Source organism: Manis pentadactyla, chromosome 13, assembly GCF_030020395.1.
Source record: "Manis pentadactyla isolate mManPen7 chromosome 13, mManPen7.hap1, whole genome shotgun sequence".
NCBI classification, from domain to species: domain Eukaryota; kingdom Metazoa; phylum Chordata; class Mammalia; order Pholidota; family Manidae; genus Manis; species Manis pentadactyla.
Window position 1 is genome coordinate 23,445,878 of NC_080031.1, and position 25,262 is coordinate 23,471,139.

The 25,262-nt window shown below is 37.2% G+C and overlaps 1 protein-coding gene across 4 annotated transcripts in view; it reads right to left on the reverse strand.

Annotated features, from left to right (window-relative positions):
• Positions 1-25,262, reverse strand: part of MTMR2 (myotubularin related protein 2) — a 132,679-nt gene that overhangs the window by 71,482 nt on the left and 35,935 nt on the right. For 3 of the 4 annotated variants that reach the window (XR_005028222.2, XM_036902821.2, XM_036902822.2), the window contains one exon: positions 3,295-3,400. The exons of the other annotated variant lie outside the window; for it this stretch is intronic. Coding sequence is in view for 1 of the 3 variants with exons in the window: in XM_036902821.2 (XP_036758716.2) it covers positions 3,295-3,400 (106 nt within the window). In the remaining 2 variants the exon portion in view is untranslated. The remainder of the gene's footprint in view (positions 1-3,294; positions 3,401-25,262) is intronic. 4 annotated transcript variants of the gene reach the window in all.

Genomic DNA, 25,262 nt, shown 5'->3' on the forward strand with positions numbered 1-25,262 from the left:
CTGAACATAAACTCACTCCAGCCAGTGCTCTGCAGCTCCCCCAAATTCTGGAGTGGTAGGGGCTTAGTTCCCACAACATGCAGATTCAAGCAGACACTGAATGCCAGGTGACTCTGGCTTCGGGAGTTGGCAGGGGATTTGCCATATGCCGAGCAGGAGTTCAGTAAGCTTCCCTTCCCTCCCTCTGCTCTTCCTTGCTCTCTGCTGCCTGCATGGCTACTGTCATTCACTACTACTCTCGCTTTAATGAATTCCTTCCTTAGCTACACTCATCCCACCTGTTCAAGAATTACTTTCTCCATTGGAGTCAAGAACCCTCTCCCACCCAGGTTGAGGTTTCACCTAGTGTGCAGGGAAAGACCTCCCCAGGCACAGATGCCCAACAACAATAGTATTGAACTGTCATCCGAAATATAAAATAAATACCCCTAAGTCCAAATTGACATAAACAAATGATTACATAAATCAATAAATGAGGGAGAAGAAACAAGTCTCCTGTGCAGAATTACAAAAAATATACGTAGATATAGTCCACTCTCAAGAATGTAGGACATTACTCCCCACTACTTAAATGTGGGCTATATATAGCCATGTCTTTCCACGGTACTGTATAAAGAGAAAGAGGAAAAAGAAGAGTATTTTACAGTGAAAAAAATCTAACACTGCCTCAAAGAGATGATTAAGGCTAACATCAATGCTGATAAATCATGTTGGTAGTATGCACCCTTGATATGATGTAATGAAAATGGCTCTTTACCTCTGGTCTTCTTCCCCCAAACACATAAATCCAGTCTAATAATGGGTAAAACATCCAATATTCTACAAAATACCTGACCAATGATCTTCGGAACTGTCAGGGTCATCAATAACAAAGTCTCAAAACCTTTCATGGCCAAGAATCACCTAAGGGGGCAATGCTACTAAATATGATGTGGCACCCTGGATGGGACCCTGGGGGAAGAAAGGACATTAAGTAAAAACTAAGGATCTCTGAAAACAGCAGACTTTAGTTAATAATAATGTATCAATATTGGTTCATTAATTTTGACAAATATATCATACAAATAAAATATTAAGATACTAATAATGGGAAACCGAGTGTCAAGTATATGGGAACTCCATGCTATCTGCAATTTTTCCATAAATTAAAATGTTCTAACATAAAAAATTTATCTAGCAAAAAAATAAGTTATGATATTGAATATACAGATTAACATCACAACCCTAGTTTTGTGAGCCAGTCACTCTTGTCTGTGGCGGATATGGTGCCCCAAGGAAATGAAGGGGCTCCGCATGCAGAGGCAGGGGGTGGAGGCCACCTTTCAACACTCTGGGACATGCCACCATTCACACACAGTCATGGGGTTTAAACAGACACTCAGAAGAATACACAAGTGGCTCAAAATATTTCAGGTAGGGAACAGTGGGTAGAATATAATATTGTTAGAATATTAATACCAATATCATGATGTTTTCAACTAGTAAGATCTGACCAAAAGCAGGCCAAAAAATATCAAAATTACCAAGAGGCCTATAGGCCTTTAATGGACTTCTGTTAATGTAATAAATAAACAAAAATTAGATACATATATAAAATAGGGATTTTTAAATAGTAATAAATGAAGGAAAGGCAACAATGGTTTATATCCACTATTATTAACAACAAACCCTTCTCTAAATACATGTTTTGCTTCAAGATGATAGTGAATTCAATGGTATATTACTCAGCTATAAGAAAAAAACAGATCCTCCCATTTGCAACAACATGGACGGAGCTAGAGGGTATTATGCTCAGTGAAATAAGCCAGGTGGAGAGAGACAAGTACCAAATGATTTCACTCATATGTGGAGTATAAGAACAAAAGAAAACTGAAGGAACAAAACAGCAGCGGAAACACAGAACCCAAGAATGGACTAACAGTTACCAAAGGGAAAGGGACTGGGGAGGACGGGTGGGAAGGGAGGGATAAGGGCGGGAAAAAAGAAAGGGGGCATTACAATTAACATGTATAGTGTCGGGGGAGGCATGGGGAGGGCTGTGCAACACAGAGAAGACAAGTAGTGGTTTTACAGCATCTTACTATGTTGATGGACAGTGACTGTGAAGGGGTATGTGGGGGGGACTTGGTGAAGGGGGGAGCCTAGTAAATATAATGTCCTTCATGTAATTGTAGATTAATGATACCAAAATAAAACTAATAAAAAAAAAAGATGGTAGTGAATTATATTATGAAGCCTTCATAATTAGCAGAATATATATCCAGATCATAAAGATAAATTTTAACCACTTTGAGAGATGTTTAAGTCATGTTATTCCCAATCTAGTATTTTATTACATTTCACAAAAGGTAATGACAAATACACAGAAGCCTTTACAGATGTTTCCTTTCTAATCTGTCTTCTTATATTTGTTGGATTCTATTTTGAAAATGAAATACATGAAAAAGATATATTCTCAATATATGTTCAACAGCAAATAGCTTACTAAATGAAAACCATGTTTTAGTTTAAATTGTGAAAGTATGAACACTAAGAAAGGAGCCCCTTGATCAAAATTAAAAAGTTCTGAGGTAAGGTTTAGGGCTTAGCACCACACATGAAATTTATTTTCTCCATCATACACAGAGCAGCAGCTGTAGAGAAACAGATGGATCAAAAATGCTACAGGATATCACTGATGTGGTTAATTTCATACCAACAAAATCTTTAATAAATAGAATCCTTACAAACTATAATGAGATGTGTAGCATCTATAGCACAGCATTTAAGTGACTTATCTCTAGAACTATACTGCAGGAGCTGGTATACTGGTAATAGAACTTAGTAGCTAAAAGACAGTAGACATGGTACTACTCTCTTTAAGAGTTACTATCATCTACAGATGGTCATGCTAACAGTCTCTACCTCACAGAATTGGAAGCAGTATTACAAGAGATATTTTCCATTATATTACTTAGAATGACACTTGGTACGTGGTAAGCAATAAATGTTAGCTATTATTGGCCATCTTTATGGGAATAATCATGAAAATCTTTTAGACCACAACAAAATTCATTAACTATCTTTTCACAAATAACTTAAAAATTATCAGATTAAAGATGAATTACACGTTTTTCTTTTACAGATAAATAAGACTCCCAAATTTGCTGGCCTCTTCTGGGATATTCTATAAAGGCTCTTGGAGAATACTCCAGCAATATCTCCTGCTTACTTAGATAAATGTTATATTGATAGTGTTGGCCACAAACAGCTAACAGAAAATACTTCATCAGAGCTTAGAAACAGTATACATACCCTCAGATCAGGAGAAAAGTTGTCTGCAGAAGTTGAAATAGAGTCTGATGATACAACAGATGCTGATTTTGTATGCACTGAATTCTCTGAATGAGAAGTAGAAGCACTACAAAACACAAAAGCACAGTATATTTGAAAAAAAAAATTCCATTATCGACTAGCCCTTCTTTGCTTATTCACTCTGATCTCCAAATACTGGAGATAAATTCCAAACTCTCTATTCCTGCAGGGTTAAGTATTCTCACCATTCTCATCATTCTCTCTGAACAGACTTCCCCAGTACTCATGACTACACTCTCGGTTAACTCTTTTATCCAACCAGTATTCATCCATCCAATGAATACTCATTGAGTAATCCAATGTGCAGAACCATTACAACAGGCACTATGATTTGGAGGTAAATATGACATAACTCACATGCTCATGCAGCTCACAAGCTTCATGGCAGAGACAGACAAGTAAATAAATGATGCAGTGTGATAAGGACTTTAATTACTACGAAATTAAATAAACGAAACCTCATTTAAAATAAAGATGGGAGGCCAGAAGCAGAAGCTCTCATGCCTTACCACTCCTCGCAGCCCTTTGCAGATCTAACAGGAGAAGAAGTACCTAGCATACCCAACAGGAAGCAGCCTCTTCTTTACGACCTCAGCAGCAACTAAGGAAGGTTTCCTCCTCCCCCGGCAACAATCTAGCCAGTGAGAGATTGCCACAACCTAGCCAATGAAAAGCCACTACACTCTAAACTCCCAGGTTACTCCTAATGACTTTTTGTATGTCAATAGCCCCTCCCATTTCCCCTTTCCTCTGTAAAGGCGCCTTCCCCTCCTTTGTTCTCAGGACTTGCCTATGGTTCTGCCATAGCTTGCATGTCTTGAATTGCTGTTCTCTGCTATTCCCAAATAAACCCATTTTACTGGTAAAATAACTGAGTTTTATCTTCAAGGTTAACACTACACGACACACACACACACGCTCATGCATGCACACACACATGCACACACAGGAGAGAGATGACAGAAATGCACTATGGGAGAAAAATCAAAAGCAAACAGCTGACTCTACCCAGAAGTTCGCAGAAGACTTCACAAAGGAGATGATCTTTGAACTGAGTCTTTAAAGACAGGAAATTCCCAGGCCAAAAAACAGTAAAGAAATTCCAAAACAAACAAGCAAAAAGCACTAAAAAGGTAAAGAATTATTAAAGAGCACAGAACATTTGAGAAACTACAAATAAGCATAAGAGCAGAACACAGATGAGTCTGTCACTGCACTTGCACTCTTCCACAAATCAAATCCTACATTTTGAATAAGCCTGTCTTAAATATCCACTTCTTGCATTATACTAAGTAATCACACTCCACAGTTACTTTTATTCTTTTAAATTCCTATAGAACATTCAGTACCTGATCACATCCTGCCTTGTATTGTTTACTGACCTCAGGTATGCACATTTTGTCTCACCAACTAAATTTTAATTACCCTGAGAGGGAGATTTGTGTCTTTATTTTCTACCAAACCTATTTTAGTGTCTATATATACTGTTAACATGTACTGTGTTAGTTAAATTTAAAAACACAGTGACAATATACATATGCCACAAACAATGATTTTACATCATTTCCTTTTATCTAAGTTAAAATTATTTAAGGTAAGAAAAACCAGTAGTGGAAAAATCTCACATTTTCAATTGAAGCATAAATTTCTGATTAAAAAAATACATTTTTCTAAAACTTCATTCACAACATCGTCTTCCTCATACTAAATGTCAAACTTTCAAGATTTTGATGAAATAATCCATCATAAGGTTGTGATATTTAAGAACCACAATTACATTTTAAAATTTGTCCACCCATAAACCTGCCTGTAATAAGTTTATACAATGTGAAAATCATCTCCTCCAAAAGAAATTGTCACTTCATTTCTTATTATTTTTTCAGTTTTGAGGTATGACTGATAAATAAAAATGTATTATTTAAGGTATACAACATGAGGTTTTGACATATATATGTGCTGTGAAATAATTACCACAATTAAGCTACTTAAAGCATCCATTACTTCACATAATTCCTTTTGTGTGTGTGTGTGGTGAAAGAATTTGAGATTATATTCTCTTGGCACTTTCATGTATATATAATATAGTATTACTAGTTATAGTTACCATGCTACACATTAGGGCTCTAGAACTCATCCACTTTTTATCAGAAAATTTGTTCTTTTTTATCAATATGTCCCCTTTTCCCACTTAACAGATACATGGCTTGGAAATATTTTCTCCCACTCTTCAGGTCACTTTTTCATTTTGTTGACTGTTTCCTTTATTGGGAAGAAACTTTAGTTTGATGCAGTCCCACTAGTTACTTTTGCTTTTGTTGTCTGTGCCTGTGGTTATCAAATCTAAGAAGCCATTCTCAAGACCAATGACACGGAGCTTTCCCCAGTGTTTTCCTCTAGGACACTTAACAGATTCAGGTCTCACATTTAAATGTTTAATCCATAAAAAATTATCCATGTCATTTTTATGTATGGTATCATATATAAGGGTCTGACTTCATTCTTTTGCTTGTGGATATCCATTTTTACCAGCACCATCTATTGAAGAGAGTCTAACCTTTCCCCATTGTATATTCTTGGCACCCTTTTAGATAAGTTGACCATATATTTGTGGTTTTACCTCTGGGTTCTCTATTTTGTTCCACTGGTCTAAATGCCAGCACCATACTTTTTTTATAATTATAGCTTTGTCATACAGTATGAAATTAGGAAGTATGAATCCCCCAGGGCTGTTCTTCATGCTCAAGATTGCTTTAGCTATTTGGGGGCCTTTTGTGGTTCCATAATGATTTTAGGATTTTAATTTTTTTCACTGTGAAATATGTCACTGAAGTTTTGAAGAGAATATACTGAATTTACTTTAGGTAGCATGGACATTTTAACAAGATTAATAACTTTCCATTGATTTGTGTCTTCTGCAATTTCTTCCATCACTGTTTTATAGTTTTCTTTGTACAGGTCTTTAAACTCCTTGGTTAAATTTATTCCTAAGTATTTTATTCTTTTTGATGCTACTGCAATGATTTGTTTTCATAATGTCTTTTTCAGAGAATTTGTTGTTAGCATATAGAAATGCAAATGATTTTTGGATGGTGATTTTGTATCCTGCAATTTTCCTGAGTTTATTACTTTTAACAGTTTTTCAGAGAATATAGTTTTCTATATGTAAGATCATACCATGTACAAAAGGGTTTTTACACATTTATACAGTGAGAAAATCATCTGCCTCAGAAAGAAATGCATTTAAGTGGATGAAAATAGTATTTCAGTGGGACCACATCTTAGTATTTTTTCAAATGCAAACATCACTTTATTAAATATTTCTAAGTATGATTGTGGTTATTTGTTTATATCTAAAATATACTATATAATATTATACAAAGAAACAGTAATAGGAAATACTGTAATTTAGTTTTATAATATAAGGAAAGAGAAACTGACAGGCTAAGAATGTTTTCTTCCTTTTTGTTGTAGCCAACTTCTGAGTAATTAAATGCCATCTTGTGTTAAAAGAGATTTAAAAAATCGAACTTTAGACACAATAGTTTGAGACTGTTTGCTGCCTACTCCATGTGTGTGTGTGTGTGTGTGTGTGTGTGCATGTGTACATGCATGTACCTCTTTTCCCTGACTTTGGTCAGGGCAGTTTGTGCCCAGTCCAAGGTGACATGCTTGCTTTTGGCTTCTTTGTGCTAGAAAACCATGTGACACATTGTGGTCAATAAGATTTAAGGGGAAATCTGTTAATTGTTATGGAAACCTTTTGTTTTATTAACAAAGGGTAACCTTTAACCTTTCCCAATTTCCCATACCTGCAACAAAAATGTAAAGTTTGGAAATACTGTCACCATTTCATAAACACAACCAGCATGCTAGCCTGCTAAGACAGGTAGCCAAACAAAAGAAAAAGCATCAAATCCTCATAGTATTACCGAGCAGCCAAATCCACACAGACAACTCCCTACTTACAGAACTTTTGTTACATAAAATAAATGAAGTTCAATTTTCAAATCATTGTAATCGAGTTTATATGTGCAGCCAAACACAACCCTAAGTGATATAGCAATCAACACCTAATAAAGTCTATTCTGAACAAGTTCAAATGTGTAACACTACTTTTTATGCACATGACCTTCAGAGAGAACAGATAAAACCCAAAGGCAATAAAACACAATCTGGAATTATGGGTAATACAACACTTAGAAAAAATAATATTGATGAAGAGAACAGTACAACATGTACCACTAAAAAACCAAGTGTTCTTTACAGCCAAAGTATGAAGTAAATAAATCTGAGAAAAGTAACAACCAGGTTCTGCAACTAATACTTTGCAGTCTCAGATTCAAAGAGTTAAGTCTTTCAAGCAAAAGTGTGGCTACACTTAATAAAAATGGCCTTTAATTATTACCTTCTGTTTTCAAATATAACATGGGTAGATATGATACACAATGCTATATTTGAATAAGCACTGTGTATTTCAATATAATCAGTCTACAAAAGGTTTTAACTCCAGGCAAGCTATGCGAGGGAGAGATATATCACAATACTGTTCCTGTGATTCTGGTAGACAGTTATACACCAGTAGAACTATTCAAAGTTGTTCTGGTATAAACATGAAATGCTGCCTTCTTGGCTATTCAGACTGAAGGTGGCCATAGACACCCTAGAATGCAGAGCTCTATTTTCAATAGTTATTTTTTTCTTCTGACATACAGGTTCTATGCATGCTTCTGATCACCACAGGCCACTGGTATTAGTATGATCTAGTTTCCACTGTTCTTTTCCATTTCCCTCTTGCTCATCTGGAGTTCAAACTGTGTTTACCTTTTATGAACTGTTCCACAAATAAGCTCTGTATTTCCCTGAATTCATACCTTTGTTAATACCATTCCAAAAGAGAATGCCCATTTATTCCCACCCTACCTACTCTTTAAGACCTAGTTAAAAAGCTAGCTTTTCCAAGAAGTCTTCACCAGGTACACTTGCATGGACTTCTGTCTATACTCGATAATTGCACTTAACACTTTAAGCATTAGTCTAGAGCTTTTCAGTTACATGGCCACTTCCTTTTTCATCATAAATTGCTGGAGAATAAGAATCTTGTAATTGGCAAGGCGCCTGAACTTGGACCAGACTGCAGACTGCCGACCTCACTAAGTAACTGATACCACTGCGGTCTGCAGATTTCCTAGACCCATGAACCCCACTCAGGGAGCCCAGATATGCCTGTTATCCTTGTTCTCAGCTGTTCTTCAAACACGCCAGACCTCCTAGTTCATGTGCTTCCTCCATTCACTTTCCCTAAGTCTTCCTTCAGCTACTAACTCTTCCTAACCTTTATATTGTAATATTTATTCCATAGTGAATAGCCTCATATCTTCTACAGAATCCTCCCTACACCTCTTCGCCTCAAATAACATTTCCTCCCTGGAACCCATTCCCCTGGCATTTTCTAAAGGAGTCTCTTTCTTTTCCCACATCTAACAAAGCCCAAAAGTGAAACCAGCATTTCCCCAGCTCCACTCTCTTGCTTCTATACTAGTATTACTTTCCAGTTTCCCTGTATGAAAGTCTCCTTCCTCTGAAGCTCATGGCAGTTGGGAATACAGTCTACCTGTTAGTACCATCTACTTACCCTGCATTACTTCTCACTAATCACTTTTTCAACTGGCTCATCTTCTTTTCCAAAGCCTCATTCAATTCCAAAGCTGCCATCATCATGGAAATTTAAATGTCCATAAAGATAAACTAGAAACAATGTACTTCAAGACTCCCCAGTTCCTACATCTCATCCACATTCCCACTGTGGCAATGTGCTTCTGCAGCACAAACTGGCCTCTTTCATTTCTGGGAACTACTCAGCCTCTATAATCCTAACTCAAGGAACCGGTCTCTGACCACACATGCGATCTTTTCCAAATCTCTCACTTTCTTAACTTTTCTGTCATCTAACCTTCAACCTAATGGAGAAACCCATCCCTTGACCCCTCCACCTGTCATTATCCTTCAAGTTTTATTGCTCTCCTTTTCCTCTTTCACTTTCCAAACTATCCCATCTGAAATGTAAAGTATAGTATTTTATACTCTCTTGGTAAACTCTCAATGTCCTTATATCCTTATCCATTGGCCACTACTGCCCTGCTAATCCCTAAATTTGGATCACTGTAACTACCTACCTTCTCCTGTGCTAAAGCTTGGCTATTAATGGAGGAAATCTTCACACTGGGGCCACTTAAAACTCATGGTTAGAAACATCAGCTGCATCTAAGGCTGTGCTCAGGAACCCATAACATCCAATCAAACCAAAGTCCTGCAGAGTCTACCTCCCTATCAACTCCTGAATGCATCCCTTTTTCTAGCCTAATTTTTGCTGTCTTAACTCAATACCCCTCACCTAGATTACTGCAAATCACTTGTCTCCTTGCTCTGACTCATACAATATATTATCCCAAACCAATACCAAAGTGATCTTTCAAAAAACCATATCTGATCACATCATTCCTGTTTAAACATTCAGCGATTCCTCAGTGCCTACAGAACTGAGGCACAACTCCTAGTCCTACCACTTGAAGTCTTCCATGATCTGGCCCTTTCTCTACAAAGCTAGCTATAGCTCTTACTCATCTGAAGTCATTAGAAATGGCTTGAAGATTCCGTGAATTCTCTAGCCATGTCATGTTCTGTCCTTCGTTCACCCTGCAGATTTTGTCCATAATGCCCTTCATGTTTCCATGCCTTCTTTGCTCTGTCCATCCTGCTCTTGTAGATATGACTTCTTCCTTTACTGTACACTGCACATAATTCTATCATGTATTTGTTCCATTTAATCATCTATAAGCTTCACCTCTAATATATTTTTGTTATTGTGTACTATTGCAAGATTCTTTTCTTTACCACAGATTGTTTCCCCACCTTGTTATCACTAAAACATGGAAAGTATCTAAAAAAGAATATTCAGCACATGTAAGCATTCATAATTATTAATCACAACTGTTATTGCACACATATTATCCCTCAAATCAAATCAACTACATAAATAAAATTAAAATGACAAAGCTGTTTCACCTCTCAATAATAATACTTTCAGCAATGACAAGTGAGAACACAAATGTCTCCCAGTGACTGTAACTCAAGATTTACTGGACTGGTGGAGGGGAGACAGCAAGAATTATAATTAAAAACATGGTATTTACAAAATAAGAAATTATGTCTCTTGGACATTAGAAATATTAGAAAAATGAGTATTACTACCACTACAGGAGCTTGTGTGTTGGCACTGGGGATGCCATTTAAAAATGAAGTCTGTCATAGCTATGGCCTGAATTGTGCCTTCCCTCCAAATTCTTACATTGAAGCTCTAACCTTTAATATAACTGTAACTGGAGATAGGGCTTTTAGGAGGTAATCCAAGCTAAATGAGGTCGTAAGGATGGGCACATCATCCACTAAGAATGGTGGTCTTATAAGAAGAGGAAGAGAGAAAGCCCATGCACACCCTATCTCTCTGCATGCATGAACAAGGAAGTCCACTTGTGGACAAAGCTAGAAGGCAGCTATCTGAAAGCCAAAGAAAGCCCTCACCAAGGAATGAATGTGTGGGCACCTTGATTGTGGACTTCCCAGCCTCTGGAACTGTGAGAAATAAATTTCTGTTGTTAAAGTCACCATTCCATGGTATTCTGGAAGCAAGCCCAAGCTGACCAAAGTCACAAAAGATGGAAGTCATCAAAGGAGTTTCTCTTGGATTTTGAAGTGAAAGATTTCAAATTTGAAACTGACAATTTAAAATTATTTTTTTACTATAAAAAGAGCTTGAAAGTTCTAGAAAGCATTAAAAAGGCCAGAACATTACATGATAAAAAGAACTGTTCCTAATTTGATCAGATGTGAGGATAAGATTGTGTGAGAAAATGTCCCTATCTTTTAGAGATGCACAATGAAGAATGTAGAAATGAAGGACATGATTTGCTTCAAAATAGTTCAACAAAAAAAGAGAAAATGTGACAAATTCCTGGTAACTGTTCAGTCTGGGTGATGGGTAATCAGGACCTTCTTGAACAATTCTCTTTTGCATACACTTGAAAACATTTTAAATTAAAAATATAAAAATAGCCTTAGAATACAAATAAAAAAAGAAAGAAAGAAAACAAGTACTAGTAATTATAAGAACCCAATATTCATTTTAACTCGGCTGCCAAGGTGTTGTTGACAAGCAGCAGCCATAAAAGCAGTGGCACAGGATGGACATATCACTAGACCGAGATCTAGCCGGCCTGGGTCATGGTTCTGACCCCATCAAACAGTGAGTGTGTGACCCCGGGCTTTTCTATCAGTTTCCAGAAAACAGCTTTAAGTGGTCTAGAAAAAGATGATGAGTAACCTGCCCAAGTCCCCCACCAAGCAAGGGCAGAGCCAGCACCTGGGTCCAGGGCTCATAAAGCAGCAACAGTAACAATAACAACCACCTCTGAAAATACTAAGTAAAACCTGAATGTTCATTTTGCTTACTTGTTTACCACAGAACTACATTCCCCAAAACTGTTCACCCCAACTTGATAATACACTCTAACTGCACAAAGAAATTTCCATGAAGAAACAGTTTTATATTTTCCTTTCTTCCTCCCTTCCTTCACATTGAATATGATTTTTATTTTCCATTTTCATGTCTTTCTCTAGCTTAATTAGCATTGGCTGAGAAAAGGCAGAATCATATCAAACCTGGAATCACTCAGACGACAGTCTCATCTCTTTCTGACATATTACACTCAGACTCGGACCTACAAAAGTAATTCCTTCAAGTGTCACTCCAACAGTTTCTTAGCACTTGTATTCATTATGATGGTACGTATACTGTCACCCAAGTGCCTCCAGATCAAATCAAATCTCATAACCACAGCTTTAGGGGTGTCAAGGCTCTCCACCGCACCTGATCTAGCTCAAGCTGACACTCCACTCCAGCTAGGCAGACCTGTCCCTTGCCACTGGTCATGAGAATCACTCTTCTCATTCTTTACCTTGAGCACCTTTTAATTTGCTCTCCAAATTTTTTTTGTCTTCTCTTCCAGCCAGCTTTGATTTTAACCACCTACCACTTCTTGCTGAAGGTTCATTTTCCACAAGAAACCAGTCCTCAGTTATTCCTACTGGTTCCTTCCAATAATCTAGCCTTTCCAACATCTTTGCATTTGTCTTCAGCTACAGTTATGTTTATATTGATGTATTTGTTTACATTGATCATCATATAGTGTATATGTTTGCTGAAAAAAATTTATCAATCATCAAATCCTTACTATATAAAAAACACTGGGTTATAAGAACAGCCTCTAACCTTTAGATTTCAGCCCTGTAAGAAACGTTATATCACATAAGCACATCAATAATTCCATGGGAGATACAAACTAGGGCTAGAGAAAAAAGTCAAAGGAAATTATAGTAATTTGAGGATTAAAGGAAAGCAAGAAATACATTAAGTTGAACCATTTGAAACTGCTCTTTTTACAGGTAAAATGGTCTATATCAACTATTCTATATGGTTCAATGTGATGAAATGAAGGAGAAAAGAAAATTAGCTGGGCTTTAAGGACTGAGAGGCACAGATGAAGGCTTTGCAAATCACAAGTACACACACACATAAGAAGAAAATTTTAAAGACAACTTAGGAAAATAGAGACTATTTTGTGAACAAGTAGAAAAGCAACTTTGTACCAGATCACTGAGAATCCTAAATGCCAGGCTTCAAAGCCTTGCTAGGGAAAGGCAAAGGGCTCACAATGAGGTACCATGCTACATCCTCCAAGGGGGCTGGCCACTGTTCAAGCGACAGACAATACAAAGATACAGAGAAAGTGGTGCCTCGTACACTACTGCTGGGAATGTAAAATGATATAGCCACTTTAGAAAGTAGTCTGGCAGTTTTTTAAAAGGTGAAACAGAGTTACCAACTGACCCATCAATTCCACTCCTAAATATATACCCTAGAAAAGTGAGAGTGTATGTCCCCACAAAAAACACATGAATGTACATGCATGTTCATAATATCCAGGAAGTCAAAACCAGCATGCATTCCCCTACCTGAAATCCTTCAATGGCTCCCCACTGCTCTTACATTACCAGCCTCAAATCCCTTCCTGACCTGTTCCCTGTCTCCTTCTCCAGCTTCCTTCCTCTTGTACATCTCTTTCTCCTCTTGCTCTCCACAATCCAACCAGACTGGCCTTTTAAGAGACCCTTAAATGAGGTGGCCCCTCTGTAGGGAGCACGGTTTTGCCAAACTCCTTATTAGGTTCTCAACTGAAACATCACCTCTTCAAGGAAATCTGACCAGATGCTCCAGACTAGTGCCCTCAGTAGTTGCTCTCATAGCAGTGCATGTTTTTCCTTCTTTCCATTAGCAAAGTACGTTCTTACATTTCTTTTCAAATGTTTGATTAATGTCTATGTCCCCTAACACTACAAACTTCAAGAGAAGGGACCATGTCAGTTTTGCTCACCATTCTATTCCTAGTACCTAGCATGGTGATTGACATAGAAAAAACACTTGAGAAATATTTGAATTAATTAATGAGTTAAAGAATTAATGAGAATGATCAAAAGACTGGATTATTCTAACCAAATTCATCAGAGGTCATGATGAGAATATCCAAAACAAAAAAAAAAAAACTTGTTAAATGGGAAGGTGGGACAGAACAAGGGTTAAGGGAAAATCAACAGAAAGTCTCATTTTCTTTCTGGAGTTAATGTGTATATATTATTTTATATACTACATACAGTGTCCCATTTCTACTAAAAAAAAGTTCTTAGCACACTAGGCAAACATTTCTTTAAAGAGGTTATGTCCTAAGTGAATGACAAGTAATCTTTGAGTAAGTGATAGGCATTGGGTTTTGACTATCATTTTCACTGGGATGGTTAAAGAAGAAGTCTGCTATTAGAACTAAAAATCCATGATTTTAACCCTACCAGCTACAGCAGTATCCTTGGCCAAGGGACTTCATCCCCACTCCCCACATAATTTCATTATCTGTGAAAAGTAAGTACTATACTATTTTAGTGGTCAGCTTTTTGCTGGTCATATACTTCCTTGAGAATCTCATGAAAGTTATTCTCTGAATTGCTTAAAATGTTAGGGACTTTACAAAGATCAAGGACAAGGAAAGAGTGTTAAAGGCAGCTAGAGAGAAAAAGGTCACCTATAAAGGGAAACCCATCAGGCTAACGTCAGATTTCTCAACAGAAACCCTACAGGCCAGAAGAGAATGGCATGATATATTTAATACAATGAAACAGAAGGGCCTTGAACCAAGGATACTGTATCCAGCACGACTATCATTCAAATATGATGGTGGGATTAAACAATTCCCAGACAAACAAAAGCTGAGGGAATTTGCTTCCCACAAACCACCTCTACAGAACATCTTACAGGGACTGCTCTAGATGGGAGCACTCCTAGAAAGAGCACAGCACAAAACACCCAACATATGAAGAATCGAGGAGGAGGAGCAAGAAGGGAGAGAAGAAAAGAATCACCAGATAGTGTATATAACAGCTCAATAAGCGAGCTAAGTTAGGCAGTAAGATACTAAAGAGGCTAACCTTGAACCTTTGGTAACCACGAATTTAAAGCCTGCAATGGCAATAAGTACATATCTTTCAATAGTCACCCTAAATGTTAATGGGTTGAATGCACCAATCAAAAGACACAGAGTAACAGAATGGATAAAAAAGCAAGACCCATCTATATGCTGCTTACAAGAAACTCACCTCAAACCCAAAGACATGTACAGACTAAAAGTCAAGGGATGGAAAAACATATTTCAAGCAAACAACAGTGAGAAGAAAGCAGGGGTTGCAGTACTAATATCAGACAAAATAGACTTCAAAACAAAGAAAGTAACAAGAGATAAAGAAGGACACTACATAATGATAAAGGGCCCAGTCAAACAAGAGGATATAACCATTCTAAATATATATGCACCCAACACAGGAGCACCAGCATATGTGAAACAAATACTAACAGAACTAAAGGGGGATATAGACTGCAATGCATTCATTCTAGGAGACTTCAACACACCACTCACCCCAAAGGATAGATCCACTGGGCAGAAAAAAAGTAAGGACACGGAAGCACTGAACAACACAGTAGAGCAGATGGACCTAATAGACATCTATAGAACTCTACATCCAAAAGCAGCAGGATATACATTCTTCTCAAGTGCACATGGAACATTCTCCAGAATAGACCACATACTAGGCCACAAAAAGAGCCTCAGAAAATTCCAAAAGATTGAAATCCTACCAACCAACTTTTCAGACCACAAAGGCATAAAACTAGAAATAAACTGTACAAAGAAAGCAAAGAGGCTCACAAACACATGGAGGCTAAACAACACGCTCCTAAATAATCAATGGATCAATGACCAAATCAAAATGGAGATCCAGCAATATATGGAAACAAATGACAACAACAACACTAAGCCCTAACTTCTGTGGGACACAGCAAAAGCAGTCTTAAGAGGAAAGTATATAGCAATCCAAGCATATTTAAAAAAGGAAGAGCAATCCCAAATGAATGGTCTAATGTCACAATTATCGAAATTGGAAAAAGAAGAACAGATGAGGCCTAAGGTCAGCAGAAGGAGGGACATAATAAAGATCAGAGAAGAAATAAATAAAATTGAGAAGAATAAAACAATAGCAAAAATCAATGAAACCAAGAGGTGGTTCTTCGAGAAAATAAACAAAATAGATAAGCCTCTAGCCAGACTTATTAAGAAGAAAAGAGAGTCAACACAAATCAACAGTATCAGAAACGAGAAAGGAAAAATCACGACGGACCCCATGGAAATGCAAAGAATTATTGGAGAATACTATGAAAACCTATATGCTAACAAGCTGGGAAACCTAGGAGAAATGGACAACTTCCTAGAAAAATATAACCTTCCAAGATTGACCCAGGAAGAAACAGAAAATCTAAACAGACCAATTACCAGCAACGAAATTGAAGCGGTAATCCAAAAACTACCAAAGAACAAAACCCCCGGGCCAGATGGATTTACCTCGGAATTTTATCAGACATACAGGGAAGACATAATACCCATTCTCCTTAAAGTTTTCCAAAAAATAGAGGAGGAGGGGATACTCCCAAACTCATTCTATGAAGCTAACATCACCCTAATACCCAAACCAGGCAAAGACCCCACCAAAAAAGAAAACTACAGACCAATATCCCTGATGAACGTAGATGCAAAAATACTCAACAAAATATTAGCAAACCGAATTCAAAAATACATCAAAAGGATCATACACCATGACCAAGTGGGATTCATCCCAGGGATGCAAGGATGGTACAACATTCGAAAGTCCATCAACATCATCCACCACATCAACAAAAAGAAAGACAAAAACCACATGATCATCTCCATAGATGCTGAAAAAGCATTTGACAAAGTTCAACATCCATTCATGATAAAAACTCTCAGCAAAATGGGAATAGAGGGCAAGTACCTCAACATAATAAAGGCCATCTATGATAAACCCACAGCCAACATTATATTGAACAGCGAGAAGCTGAAAGCATTTCCGCTGAGATCGGGAACTAGACAGGGATGCCCACTCTCTCCACTGTTATTTAACATAGTACTGGAGGTCCTACCACGGCAATCAGACAAAATAAAGAAATACAAAGAATCCAGATTGGTAAAGAAGAAGTTAAACTGTCACTATTTGCAGATGACATGATACTGTACATAAAAAACCCTAAAGACTCCACCCCAAAACTACTAGAACTGATATCGGAATACAGCAAAGTTGCAGGATACAAAATCAACACACAGAAATCTGTGGCTTTCCTATATACTAACAATGAACCAACAGAAAGAGAAATCAGGAAAACAACTCCATTCACAATTGCATCAAAAAAAATAAAATACCTAGGAATAAACCTAACCAAAGAAGTGAAAGACTTATACTCTGAAAACTACAAGTCACTCTTAAGAGAAATTAAAGGGGACACTAACAGATGGAAACTCATCCCATGCTCGTGGCTAAGGAAGAATTAATATCGTTAAAATGGCCATCCTGCCCAAAGCAATATACAGATTTGATGCAATCCCTATGAAACTACCAGCAACATTCTTCAATGAACTGGAACAAATAATTCAAAAATTCATATGGAAACACCAAAGACCCCGAATAGCCAAAGCAATCCTGAGAAAGAAGAATAAACTAGGGGGGATCTCACTCCCCAACTTCAAGCTCTACTATAAAGCCATAGTAATCAAGACAATTTGGTACTGGCACAAGAACAGAGCCACAGACCAATGGAACAGACTAGAGAATCCAGACATTAACCCAGACATATATGGTCAATTAATATTTGATAAAGGAGCCATGGACATACAATGGCGAAATGACAGTCTCTTCAACAGGTGGTGCTGGCAAAACTGGACAGCTACATGTAGGAGAATGAAACTGGACCATTGTCTAACCCCATATACAAAAGTAAACTCAAAATGGATCAAAGACCTGAATGTAAGCCATGAAACCATTAAACTCATGGAAGAAAACATAGGCGAAAACCTCTTAGACATAAACATGAGTGACCTCTTCTTGAACATATCTCCCCGGGCAAGGAAAACAACAGCAAAAATGAGTAAGTGGGACTATATTAAGCTGAAAAGCTTCTGTACAGCAAAAGACACCATCAATAGAAAAAGAAGGATCCCTACAGTATGGGAGAATATATTTGAAAATGACACATCCGATAAAGGCTTGACGTCCAGAATATATAAAGAGCTCACACGCCTCAACAAACAAAAATCAAGTAACCCAATTAAAAAATGGGCAGAGGAACTGAACAGACAGTTCTCCAAAAAAGAAATACAGATGGCCAACAGACACATGAAAAGATGCTCCACATCGCTAATTATCAGAGAAATGCAAATTAAAACTACAATGAGGTATCACCTCACACCAGTAAGGATGGATGCCATCCAAAAGACAAACAACAACAAATGTTGGTGAGGCTGTAGAGAAAGGGGAACCCTCCTACACTGCTGGTGGGAATGTAAGTTAGTTCAACCATTGTGGAAAGCAGTATGGAGGTATATCAAAATGCTCAAAACAGACTTACCATTTGACCCAGGAATTGCACTCCTAGGAATTTACCCTAAGAACGCAGCAATCAAGTTTGAGAAAGACAGATGCACCCCTATGTTTATTGCAGCACTATTTACAATAGCCAAGAATTGGAAGCAACCTAAATGTCCATCAATAGATGAATGGATAAAGAAGATGTGGTACATATACACAACGGAATACTACTCAGCCATAAGGAAAGGGCAAATCCAATCATTTGCAGCAACATGGATGGAGCTGGAGGGTATTATGCTCAGTGAAACAAGCCAAGCGGAGAAAGAGAAATACCAAATGATTTCACTTATCTGTGGAATATAAGAACAAAGGAAAAACTGAAGGAACAAAACAGCAGCAGAATCACAGAACTCAAGAATGGACTAACAGGTACCAAAGGGAAAGTGACTGGGGAGGATGGGTGGGTAGGGAGGGATAAGGGGGAGAGAAGTAGGGGGTATTAAGATTAACATACATGGGGGGGTAGGAGAAAAGGGAGGGCTGTACAACACAGAGAAGGCAAGTAGTGATTCTACAACATTTTGCTATGCTGATGGACAGTGACGGTAAAGGGGTTTATAGGGGAGACCTGGTATAGGGGAGAGCCTAGTAAACATAATATTCGTCATGTAAGTGTAGATTAGTGATACCAAAAACAAAGCAAAAAAAAAAAAAAAAAAGGGCAGTTCCTGTGTGGTAACCTCCAACGAGTTCTACACAAGGGTATAAAGGGCATATAAAAGTGTAGGCAAAGGGTCTGTTTGTGTTTATACAGAGGATCAAAGCCTAATTGGGCTACCCCGAAAATGAACTAAGATACGATATGAAAAAGAACTTCCAACATCTGCACTCTCTGGAAGACTCATGCCAGAAGATGATCATCAAAAAACCCCAACAAAGATCCACGCACTGCTACAGCTGTAGATGCACTCATCCCACCAGTTCCTGGACTTGCCATGGGAATGAGGAAGGAGATATCTAAGCTGGCCTGTGCATACAGTAAAACAACAAATTTGACTGGATCTATACTGTTGGAACTCAACCAAGAATTTGGAAAAGTGCAAATTGTAGCGCTCCAAAGTCTTACAACTACAGACTATTTACTGTTAAAAGAACATATGGCATGTGAACAGTCCCCAGGAATGGGTTGTTTTAATTTGTCTGATTTCTCTCAGACTGTTCAAGTTCAGTTGGACAATATCCACCATATCATAGATAATTTTTCACAAATGCCTAAGGTGCCTTAATGGTTTTCTTGGTTTCACTGGAGATGGCTGGTAATTACAGATATGCTTTGGTTATGTAACATGTTAATGTGTGTGCGCAATTTAAGTAGTAGCTTAAAACCTATATACGCTGATGTTACTCTACAAGAAGATATGTCAAAGAAATAACCAATCTTCCCATGTTTTCTTCCGCCTACTACTTCTATAGCTTTTCTTCTTCCTTCCTAATTACAACCCTTAAATAGAATTCGTGCCTCATATCAAATTTACCGAGTATCATAACTCCTCCAAGTGGTAAAGATACCTCAAGACAAATGCTGGGCATAGAAGCCACAGGGCATAAATCTGCAAAGAAGTAAAAAGCTAACCTTTTCAAACAATAAGGCTTCTCTCTCACTTACCAACTCTACATTTCCCTGTATGGCCCCGGAAGATGACTGGTTAGCCAGAGACGGGTAAGATTCCTCAAGGGAGGAACAACCTAAGACAGGCACAGTCGCAGGGGGGCCATCAGGTGAGAAATTGGGGATCAACAGAGGTGAGGCTTAGAACCTCACCCCCCCTATTCTGAGAGAAATCTTCTGCATCCGTGGATGTTTTATTGCCCTGGTCTAGCTTGGATTAACACATAGTCTACAGGCACACACCTGATCATCTACATTTGCTCTCTTACAACACTAAACTATGTTTTCTACCTTTATCTTGTATCTACCTACCACTTCAGCATTTTATTAAAAATAATAATAATAAAGAGAGAAATGTGGTATCCACATATAAATCAAGTATAAAAACCAAATGAGTATTCATAGTTGAACTGACTGTTTAGAGTTCATAATGCATGAGCAAAACCGAAAGTTTCTGTGATGACTGCCCTTGTACTGTTCACCATGTAACTTATTCATTATGTAAGAATTTGTTCTCCATGTAAGAACTTGTTTGTTATGCCTCAGAAGATTGGAGACTGACGAAAATTAGGCTTGGGGTGGATTAATGATTGTGCATTGAGCATTGACTCCCCTATACAGAATTTTATTGTCGTTAACAACCATTTGATCAATAAATATGAGAGATGCCCTCACAAAAAAAAAAAAAAAAAAAAGGACAGACTTCCAATGGTAAAATAAATAAGTAACCGGGATGTAATGTATAGCATAAGGAATATAGTCAAGATATTGTAACAGCTTGGTAGGGTGATAGCTAGAACCTAGAATTATGTATATAAATGTTCTATCACTGTGTTGTACACTTGAAACTCATGTAATGTAATACTGTGCATCAACTACCCTTCAATAAAAAATAATTATTTAAAAAAAATAAAATAAAATAAAATAAAATAAAATAAAATAAAATAAAATAAAAAATGTTAGGGACTTTAAGGTTAAGAACCCTGGCCTACACAATCCCTTTCAGTTCTAATGTAGTCTGAGACTTCTGAAATGAATACTCTACCTTTTTTAATAGTCTTACAATATCTAGATAAATGTTGAAATACTAAATTGTCCAAAAGTATATGTGTAAGAATGTGTTTGGGTTTATATATATTTTCTAATTACATAATCACAGCCTTAGTCTTGAATATGAAGTTAACAGTCATAGACTAAGTAGAAATATTCCAATACTATATTTATTACAATAAAATCTTTATGAAAATATCTATTTATAAGAGTCAAAGGGAAACTAAATCCAATAGCTACATTTATTTCAGGAGCGCTAGGCTATCACTGTGTAAATTCAACACCCCTGCTTATAAATAAATAGAAATGACATCCTACAGAAAAAAAACGCAGTTTCTCTAAATATGTTTCTAAATATTTCTAAATTGTTTTCATATTAAGTGACTTTACAAGATACTGTATCTTTTAAAATATACCTGAAAAATATTCTAATTTAGCTAAGTAATGATTCTATTTCAAAATGTCTTACTTTTCAAAAAAAAACACCTATAATAATTAAGGGTAGAGAACCCCCACCAAAAAATATATACATATATACATATAGGCTCAGTAATCCTTCTCTCTAAACAATCCCACTAGACCTAACAGGAACAGAGGAATACTAACTCTGCTGGAGGGAGCACCACCCTTCCAAGTGCCTTCTGTTTACAAGGCTTCTTTTTCTGTGATTTGCACACTCACTCCAACCTTGTGACCTCAGGACACTGGATCTCATTAGCTTCAGTGGCCTGACTCACTCGGAGTACTTCTCCACCAAAGTGAAAAATGAAAATGCATGACTTGAGTGATCTTGGCACTTGCATTTCTGACAGCACAGTCATTTTTCTTTCAAACATCACATAATAGTTTTCCTTCACAACTCTCTTTCCAAATCTGTGAACCATATTCCATTTCTTAAGTTTAGTCACCTTCCACATTACAGCAAATTGTCTGTTCTCAGTGGCTCCATTTTCTCACCATCCAGTCATCCCTTAATCCCTTGTAATCTGGCTTCTGCCTCTATCAATTTTCTAAAATGGGTCTGTAATTACTAATTTCTAATGACCTGATTTTTAAAAAATGGTCTTTTCTCAGTTGTCATATAAACTCTCATCTCCCTTCACTAGCAGATTTGGCTATTCCATGATCTCAGTTTAATTAATATGCCTGAGCACCTACTATATGCAAGATACTACTGTTCTAGAAAATTCTAGATACAAAAATAAATTAACATAGGTTTGCTGCCTCTAATGAGCTTTCACTCATGTACTTGATTCAAGTACACAAAACACACAACACAATATAGAATATGAAAACCAAGTGAGAGAAATAAAGCCCTCAGAGGTTTGGAAACTGAAAAGCTCATATACAGATTTAATTTAGGCACTTGTAACAAGGTTTAAGAAAGAGATGGCATTTGGGGTTAGCCAGAATAGAGAAAAGGTTTAACACCTTCTCAATAACTTCACTAAGCAAAGGAATAACATGAAAAAAAAAACAAAAAAGTGGGAAACTCAAGGCATATTAAAGCCATTTTCAGAGGTAGACCACTTTGGTAGGAATATGGAGTTTTTATAACACACAGAGATAAGTCCAAAAAGGTAGTTTTTGAATAGACTGTCCTAAAAAATAAGTCAAAATTCAGAAATTTAGTTCTGAAAGCAGTGAGAAGCTACTGAACGTTTCTGTGGTTTAGTAAGATTATTTAACAATAGGTCAAAGAATGGACACTAAGAGCAGGAAATCTATTGAGAGTCAAGTAGGAGTCGTCCTAAGCTAGCAGTGAAAATGAAATAGGAGGAGATGCAAGGACACTGTGGAGACAGCATTGATTAAATTTGGCAACTGGCTTGACATGATAAGAAAGGGAGACAAAGGGCCAAAATATGATCCCACATCTTACTGACTGAGAATTTAAGTATGCCAAGTTATAAAGCAAAAAAGAAAAGTAGGCGGGCTGGGGAGCTGAGGTCCACTTTGAAAGTTTGAAGACTGAGGCGGCATCAAGGCATACGTGGGGAAACATGAAGCACCCCACATGCTAGTAGGCCAAAGGGTTTTAGATTTTACCCAATCATGCAATTGTTTGCACATTCGTTCATTCATTCACTCAGGCAATGTTGACTTACTGATTATTCTGTGTTGGATGAGTGCACTGGAGATCCATGTAATATACAACAATATTAGAGGTGTTCCCAAATGATAGCCTCATGGAAAAGGCTGACTCCTACTTAACTATCTATAAATCTGAAAGTGATGAATGCTGTAAGAGTATTTTTAAAAATACTACAGGAGGACAGAGGAAGAAAAGCTTGAATGTGACAGGGAAAGGTTGAGGTAGACTTGAGAGATGTGTCATTTTTGACAGACAGTGGAAGAGCAAAAACATTCCAGAGAACTGCTTTAGTAAGTAGATTACTTGGGGAAACCTATGTGTTTGAGCTTTGTGGACCATGCCAGGGGTGAAGGGAAGAAAGGCTGAGCCATGTTCTATGAAGAAACCTGGATACCACAGTAAGAGTTCAGATTACATTCTGTTGGCAATGGGAAGCCATCAAACATTTCTGAGCAGAAGTGTTATATATTCTGCTGGAGTTACAGAGCATCTGTTGGGGGAAAAATTCTAGAGGGAGTCAGATTAGTTAATAGGCTGTTGAATTAGATCACTTAATAGACAACTGGAATAGGCCACACAACGATAAATACAGAAAAAAGAGCAAGTTTGAATGGGGTATGTGGAAACATGTAATAGAGTTTGATGTTGTTGAATTTGAGGTTCTTACAAAATATCCAAGTGTATGTATTCATCAAATAAACGAAAATACAAAACTTTCCCAATTTTGACATTCCTTGTAAAGGTTACAGCCAGGTGACAGAGAAATCCATGAAACTAAATCATGTTGCCCAGAGACAGGACATAAAATAAAGCAAGAAATGGGAGAGTTAGTGAATGGAATGGAACTACATTCATTTTCACAGAATAGAGACTAGAGGTAGAGATGTCAAGAAAAATGGGCAGAAAAAAAAAAATCAAGAGAAAAGTTTAGTAAAAGCCAAAACGAGTGTCTCAGAATAGGTAATTACAGTATGTAAAACTACAGAGCAAAGAAAATAAGAGAAACATCCAATGGATTTATTAATAAGATAAGTTTAATAAATCACTATGTCAATATGGTGTTTATACAGATTTAGAAACAATAATATGAATGAAAAATCTGAGGTAATGAGGTATATGAACTGCCTCAACTGCTTGCCCCCCTCACAATACATTTATCTATATCCAATCCCACTTTTTCTTCCTATCTTAAATGATGACATGCCACTTCTCAGGTTCAAAGCCAGTCCTTTCTCCTCTTCATCCTGTCCCATCTGGTCTCCTGTAGGAGGTCTGTGTTTGTGTGTGTGTGTGTGTGTGTGTGTGTACATGCATACATGCCTTTATACAACACAATGACTTGCTGCATCTATGTAAGAATCATTAATAATACTGAATTCTACCTTCAAGTACCCTACTGATACTGCTTTCTGAGTGTCATCAGGGACCTAGGGAACAAATCCAGGGTGCCTTGTTTCTCTCAGTTCTTGTCCTCCTTAACTTCTGCAAAATTTGATACTATCATCACTGCCTCCATCTTGGGATTCTTTTCTATCTAAACTTCCACTGTCACTAAAATTTGCCAGCTTTCTTTATATTCTCTCCTCTACGTTATTTTCTTCCAATTGCCCTCTAAATATAGATTCTCTTGAAAGTTCTGACCTTGGCTCTATTTTCTATACTTAATCTCTCTGAAATACCATGGATTCCTACAGCTTCACTTATTACTTCTGTACAAATGATTTCAAACATATTTTTAGTCTTCTCAGTCCCATATTCACTAATACTTGCTACTAGTACTATCTGACTCTATGCTCTCTTATCTCTAGCCCTATTTCTCAATCTGATCCTGCCTGGCCACTGTCCACACCTTACACTGTAGAGTAAGTAACTAGAATTATACCAAATATTTTTTAAGTTGTTCCTTTCAAACGGAAGTATAGGAATCAATGTTAACCAACTACTCTAAAAGCCAGCCAGTTAATTATAGGATATTATAACTTTCAAGTGTTAGGCTGGAGGAAGGAA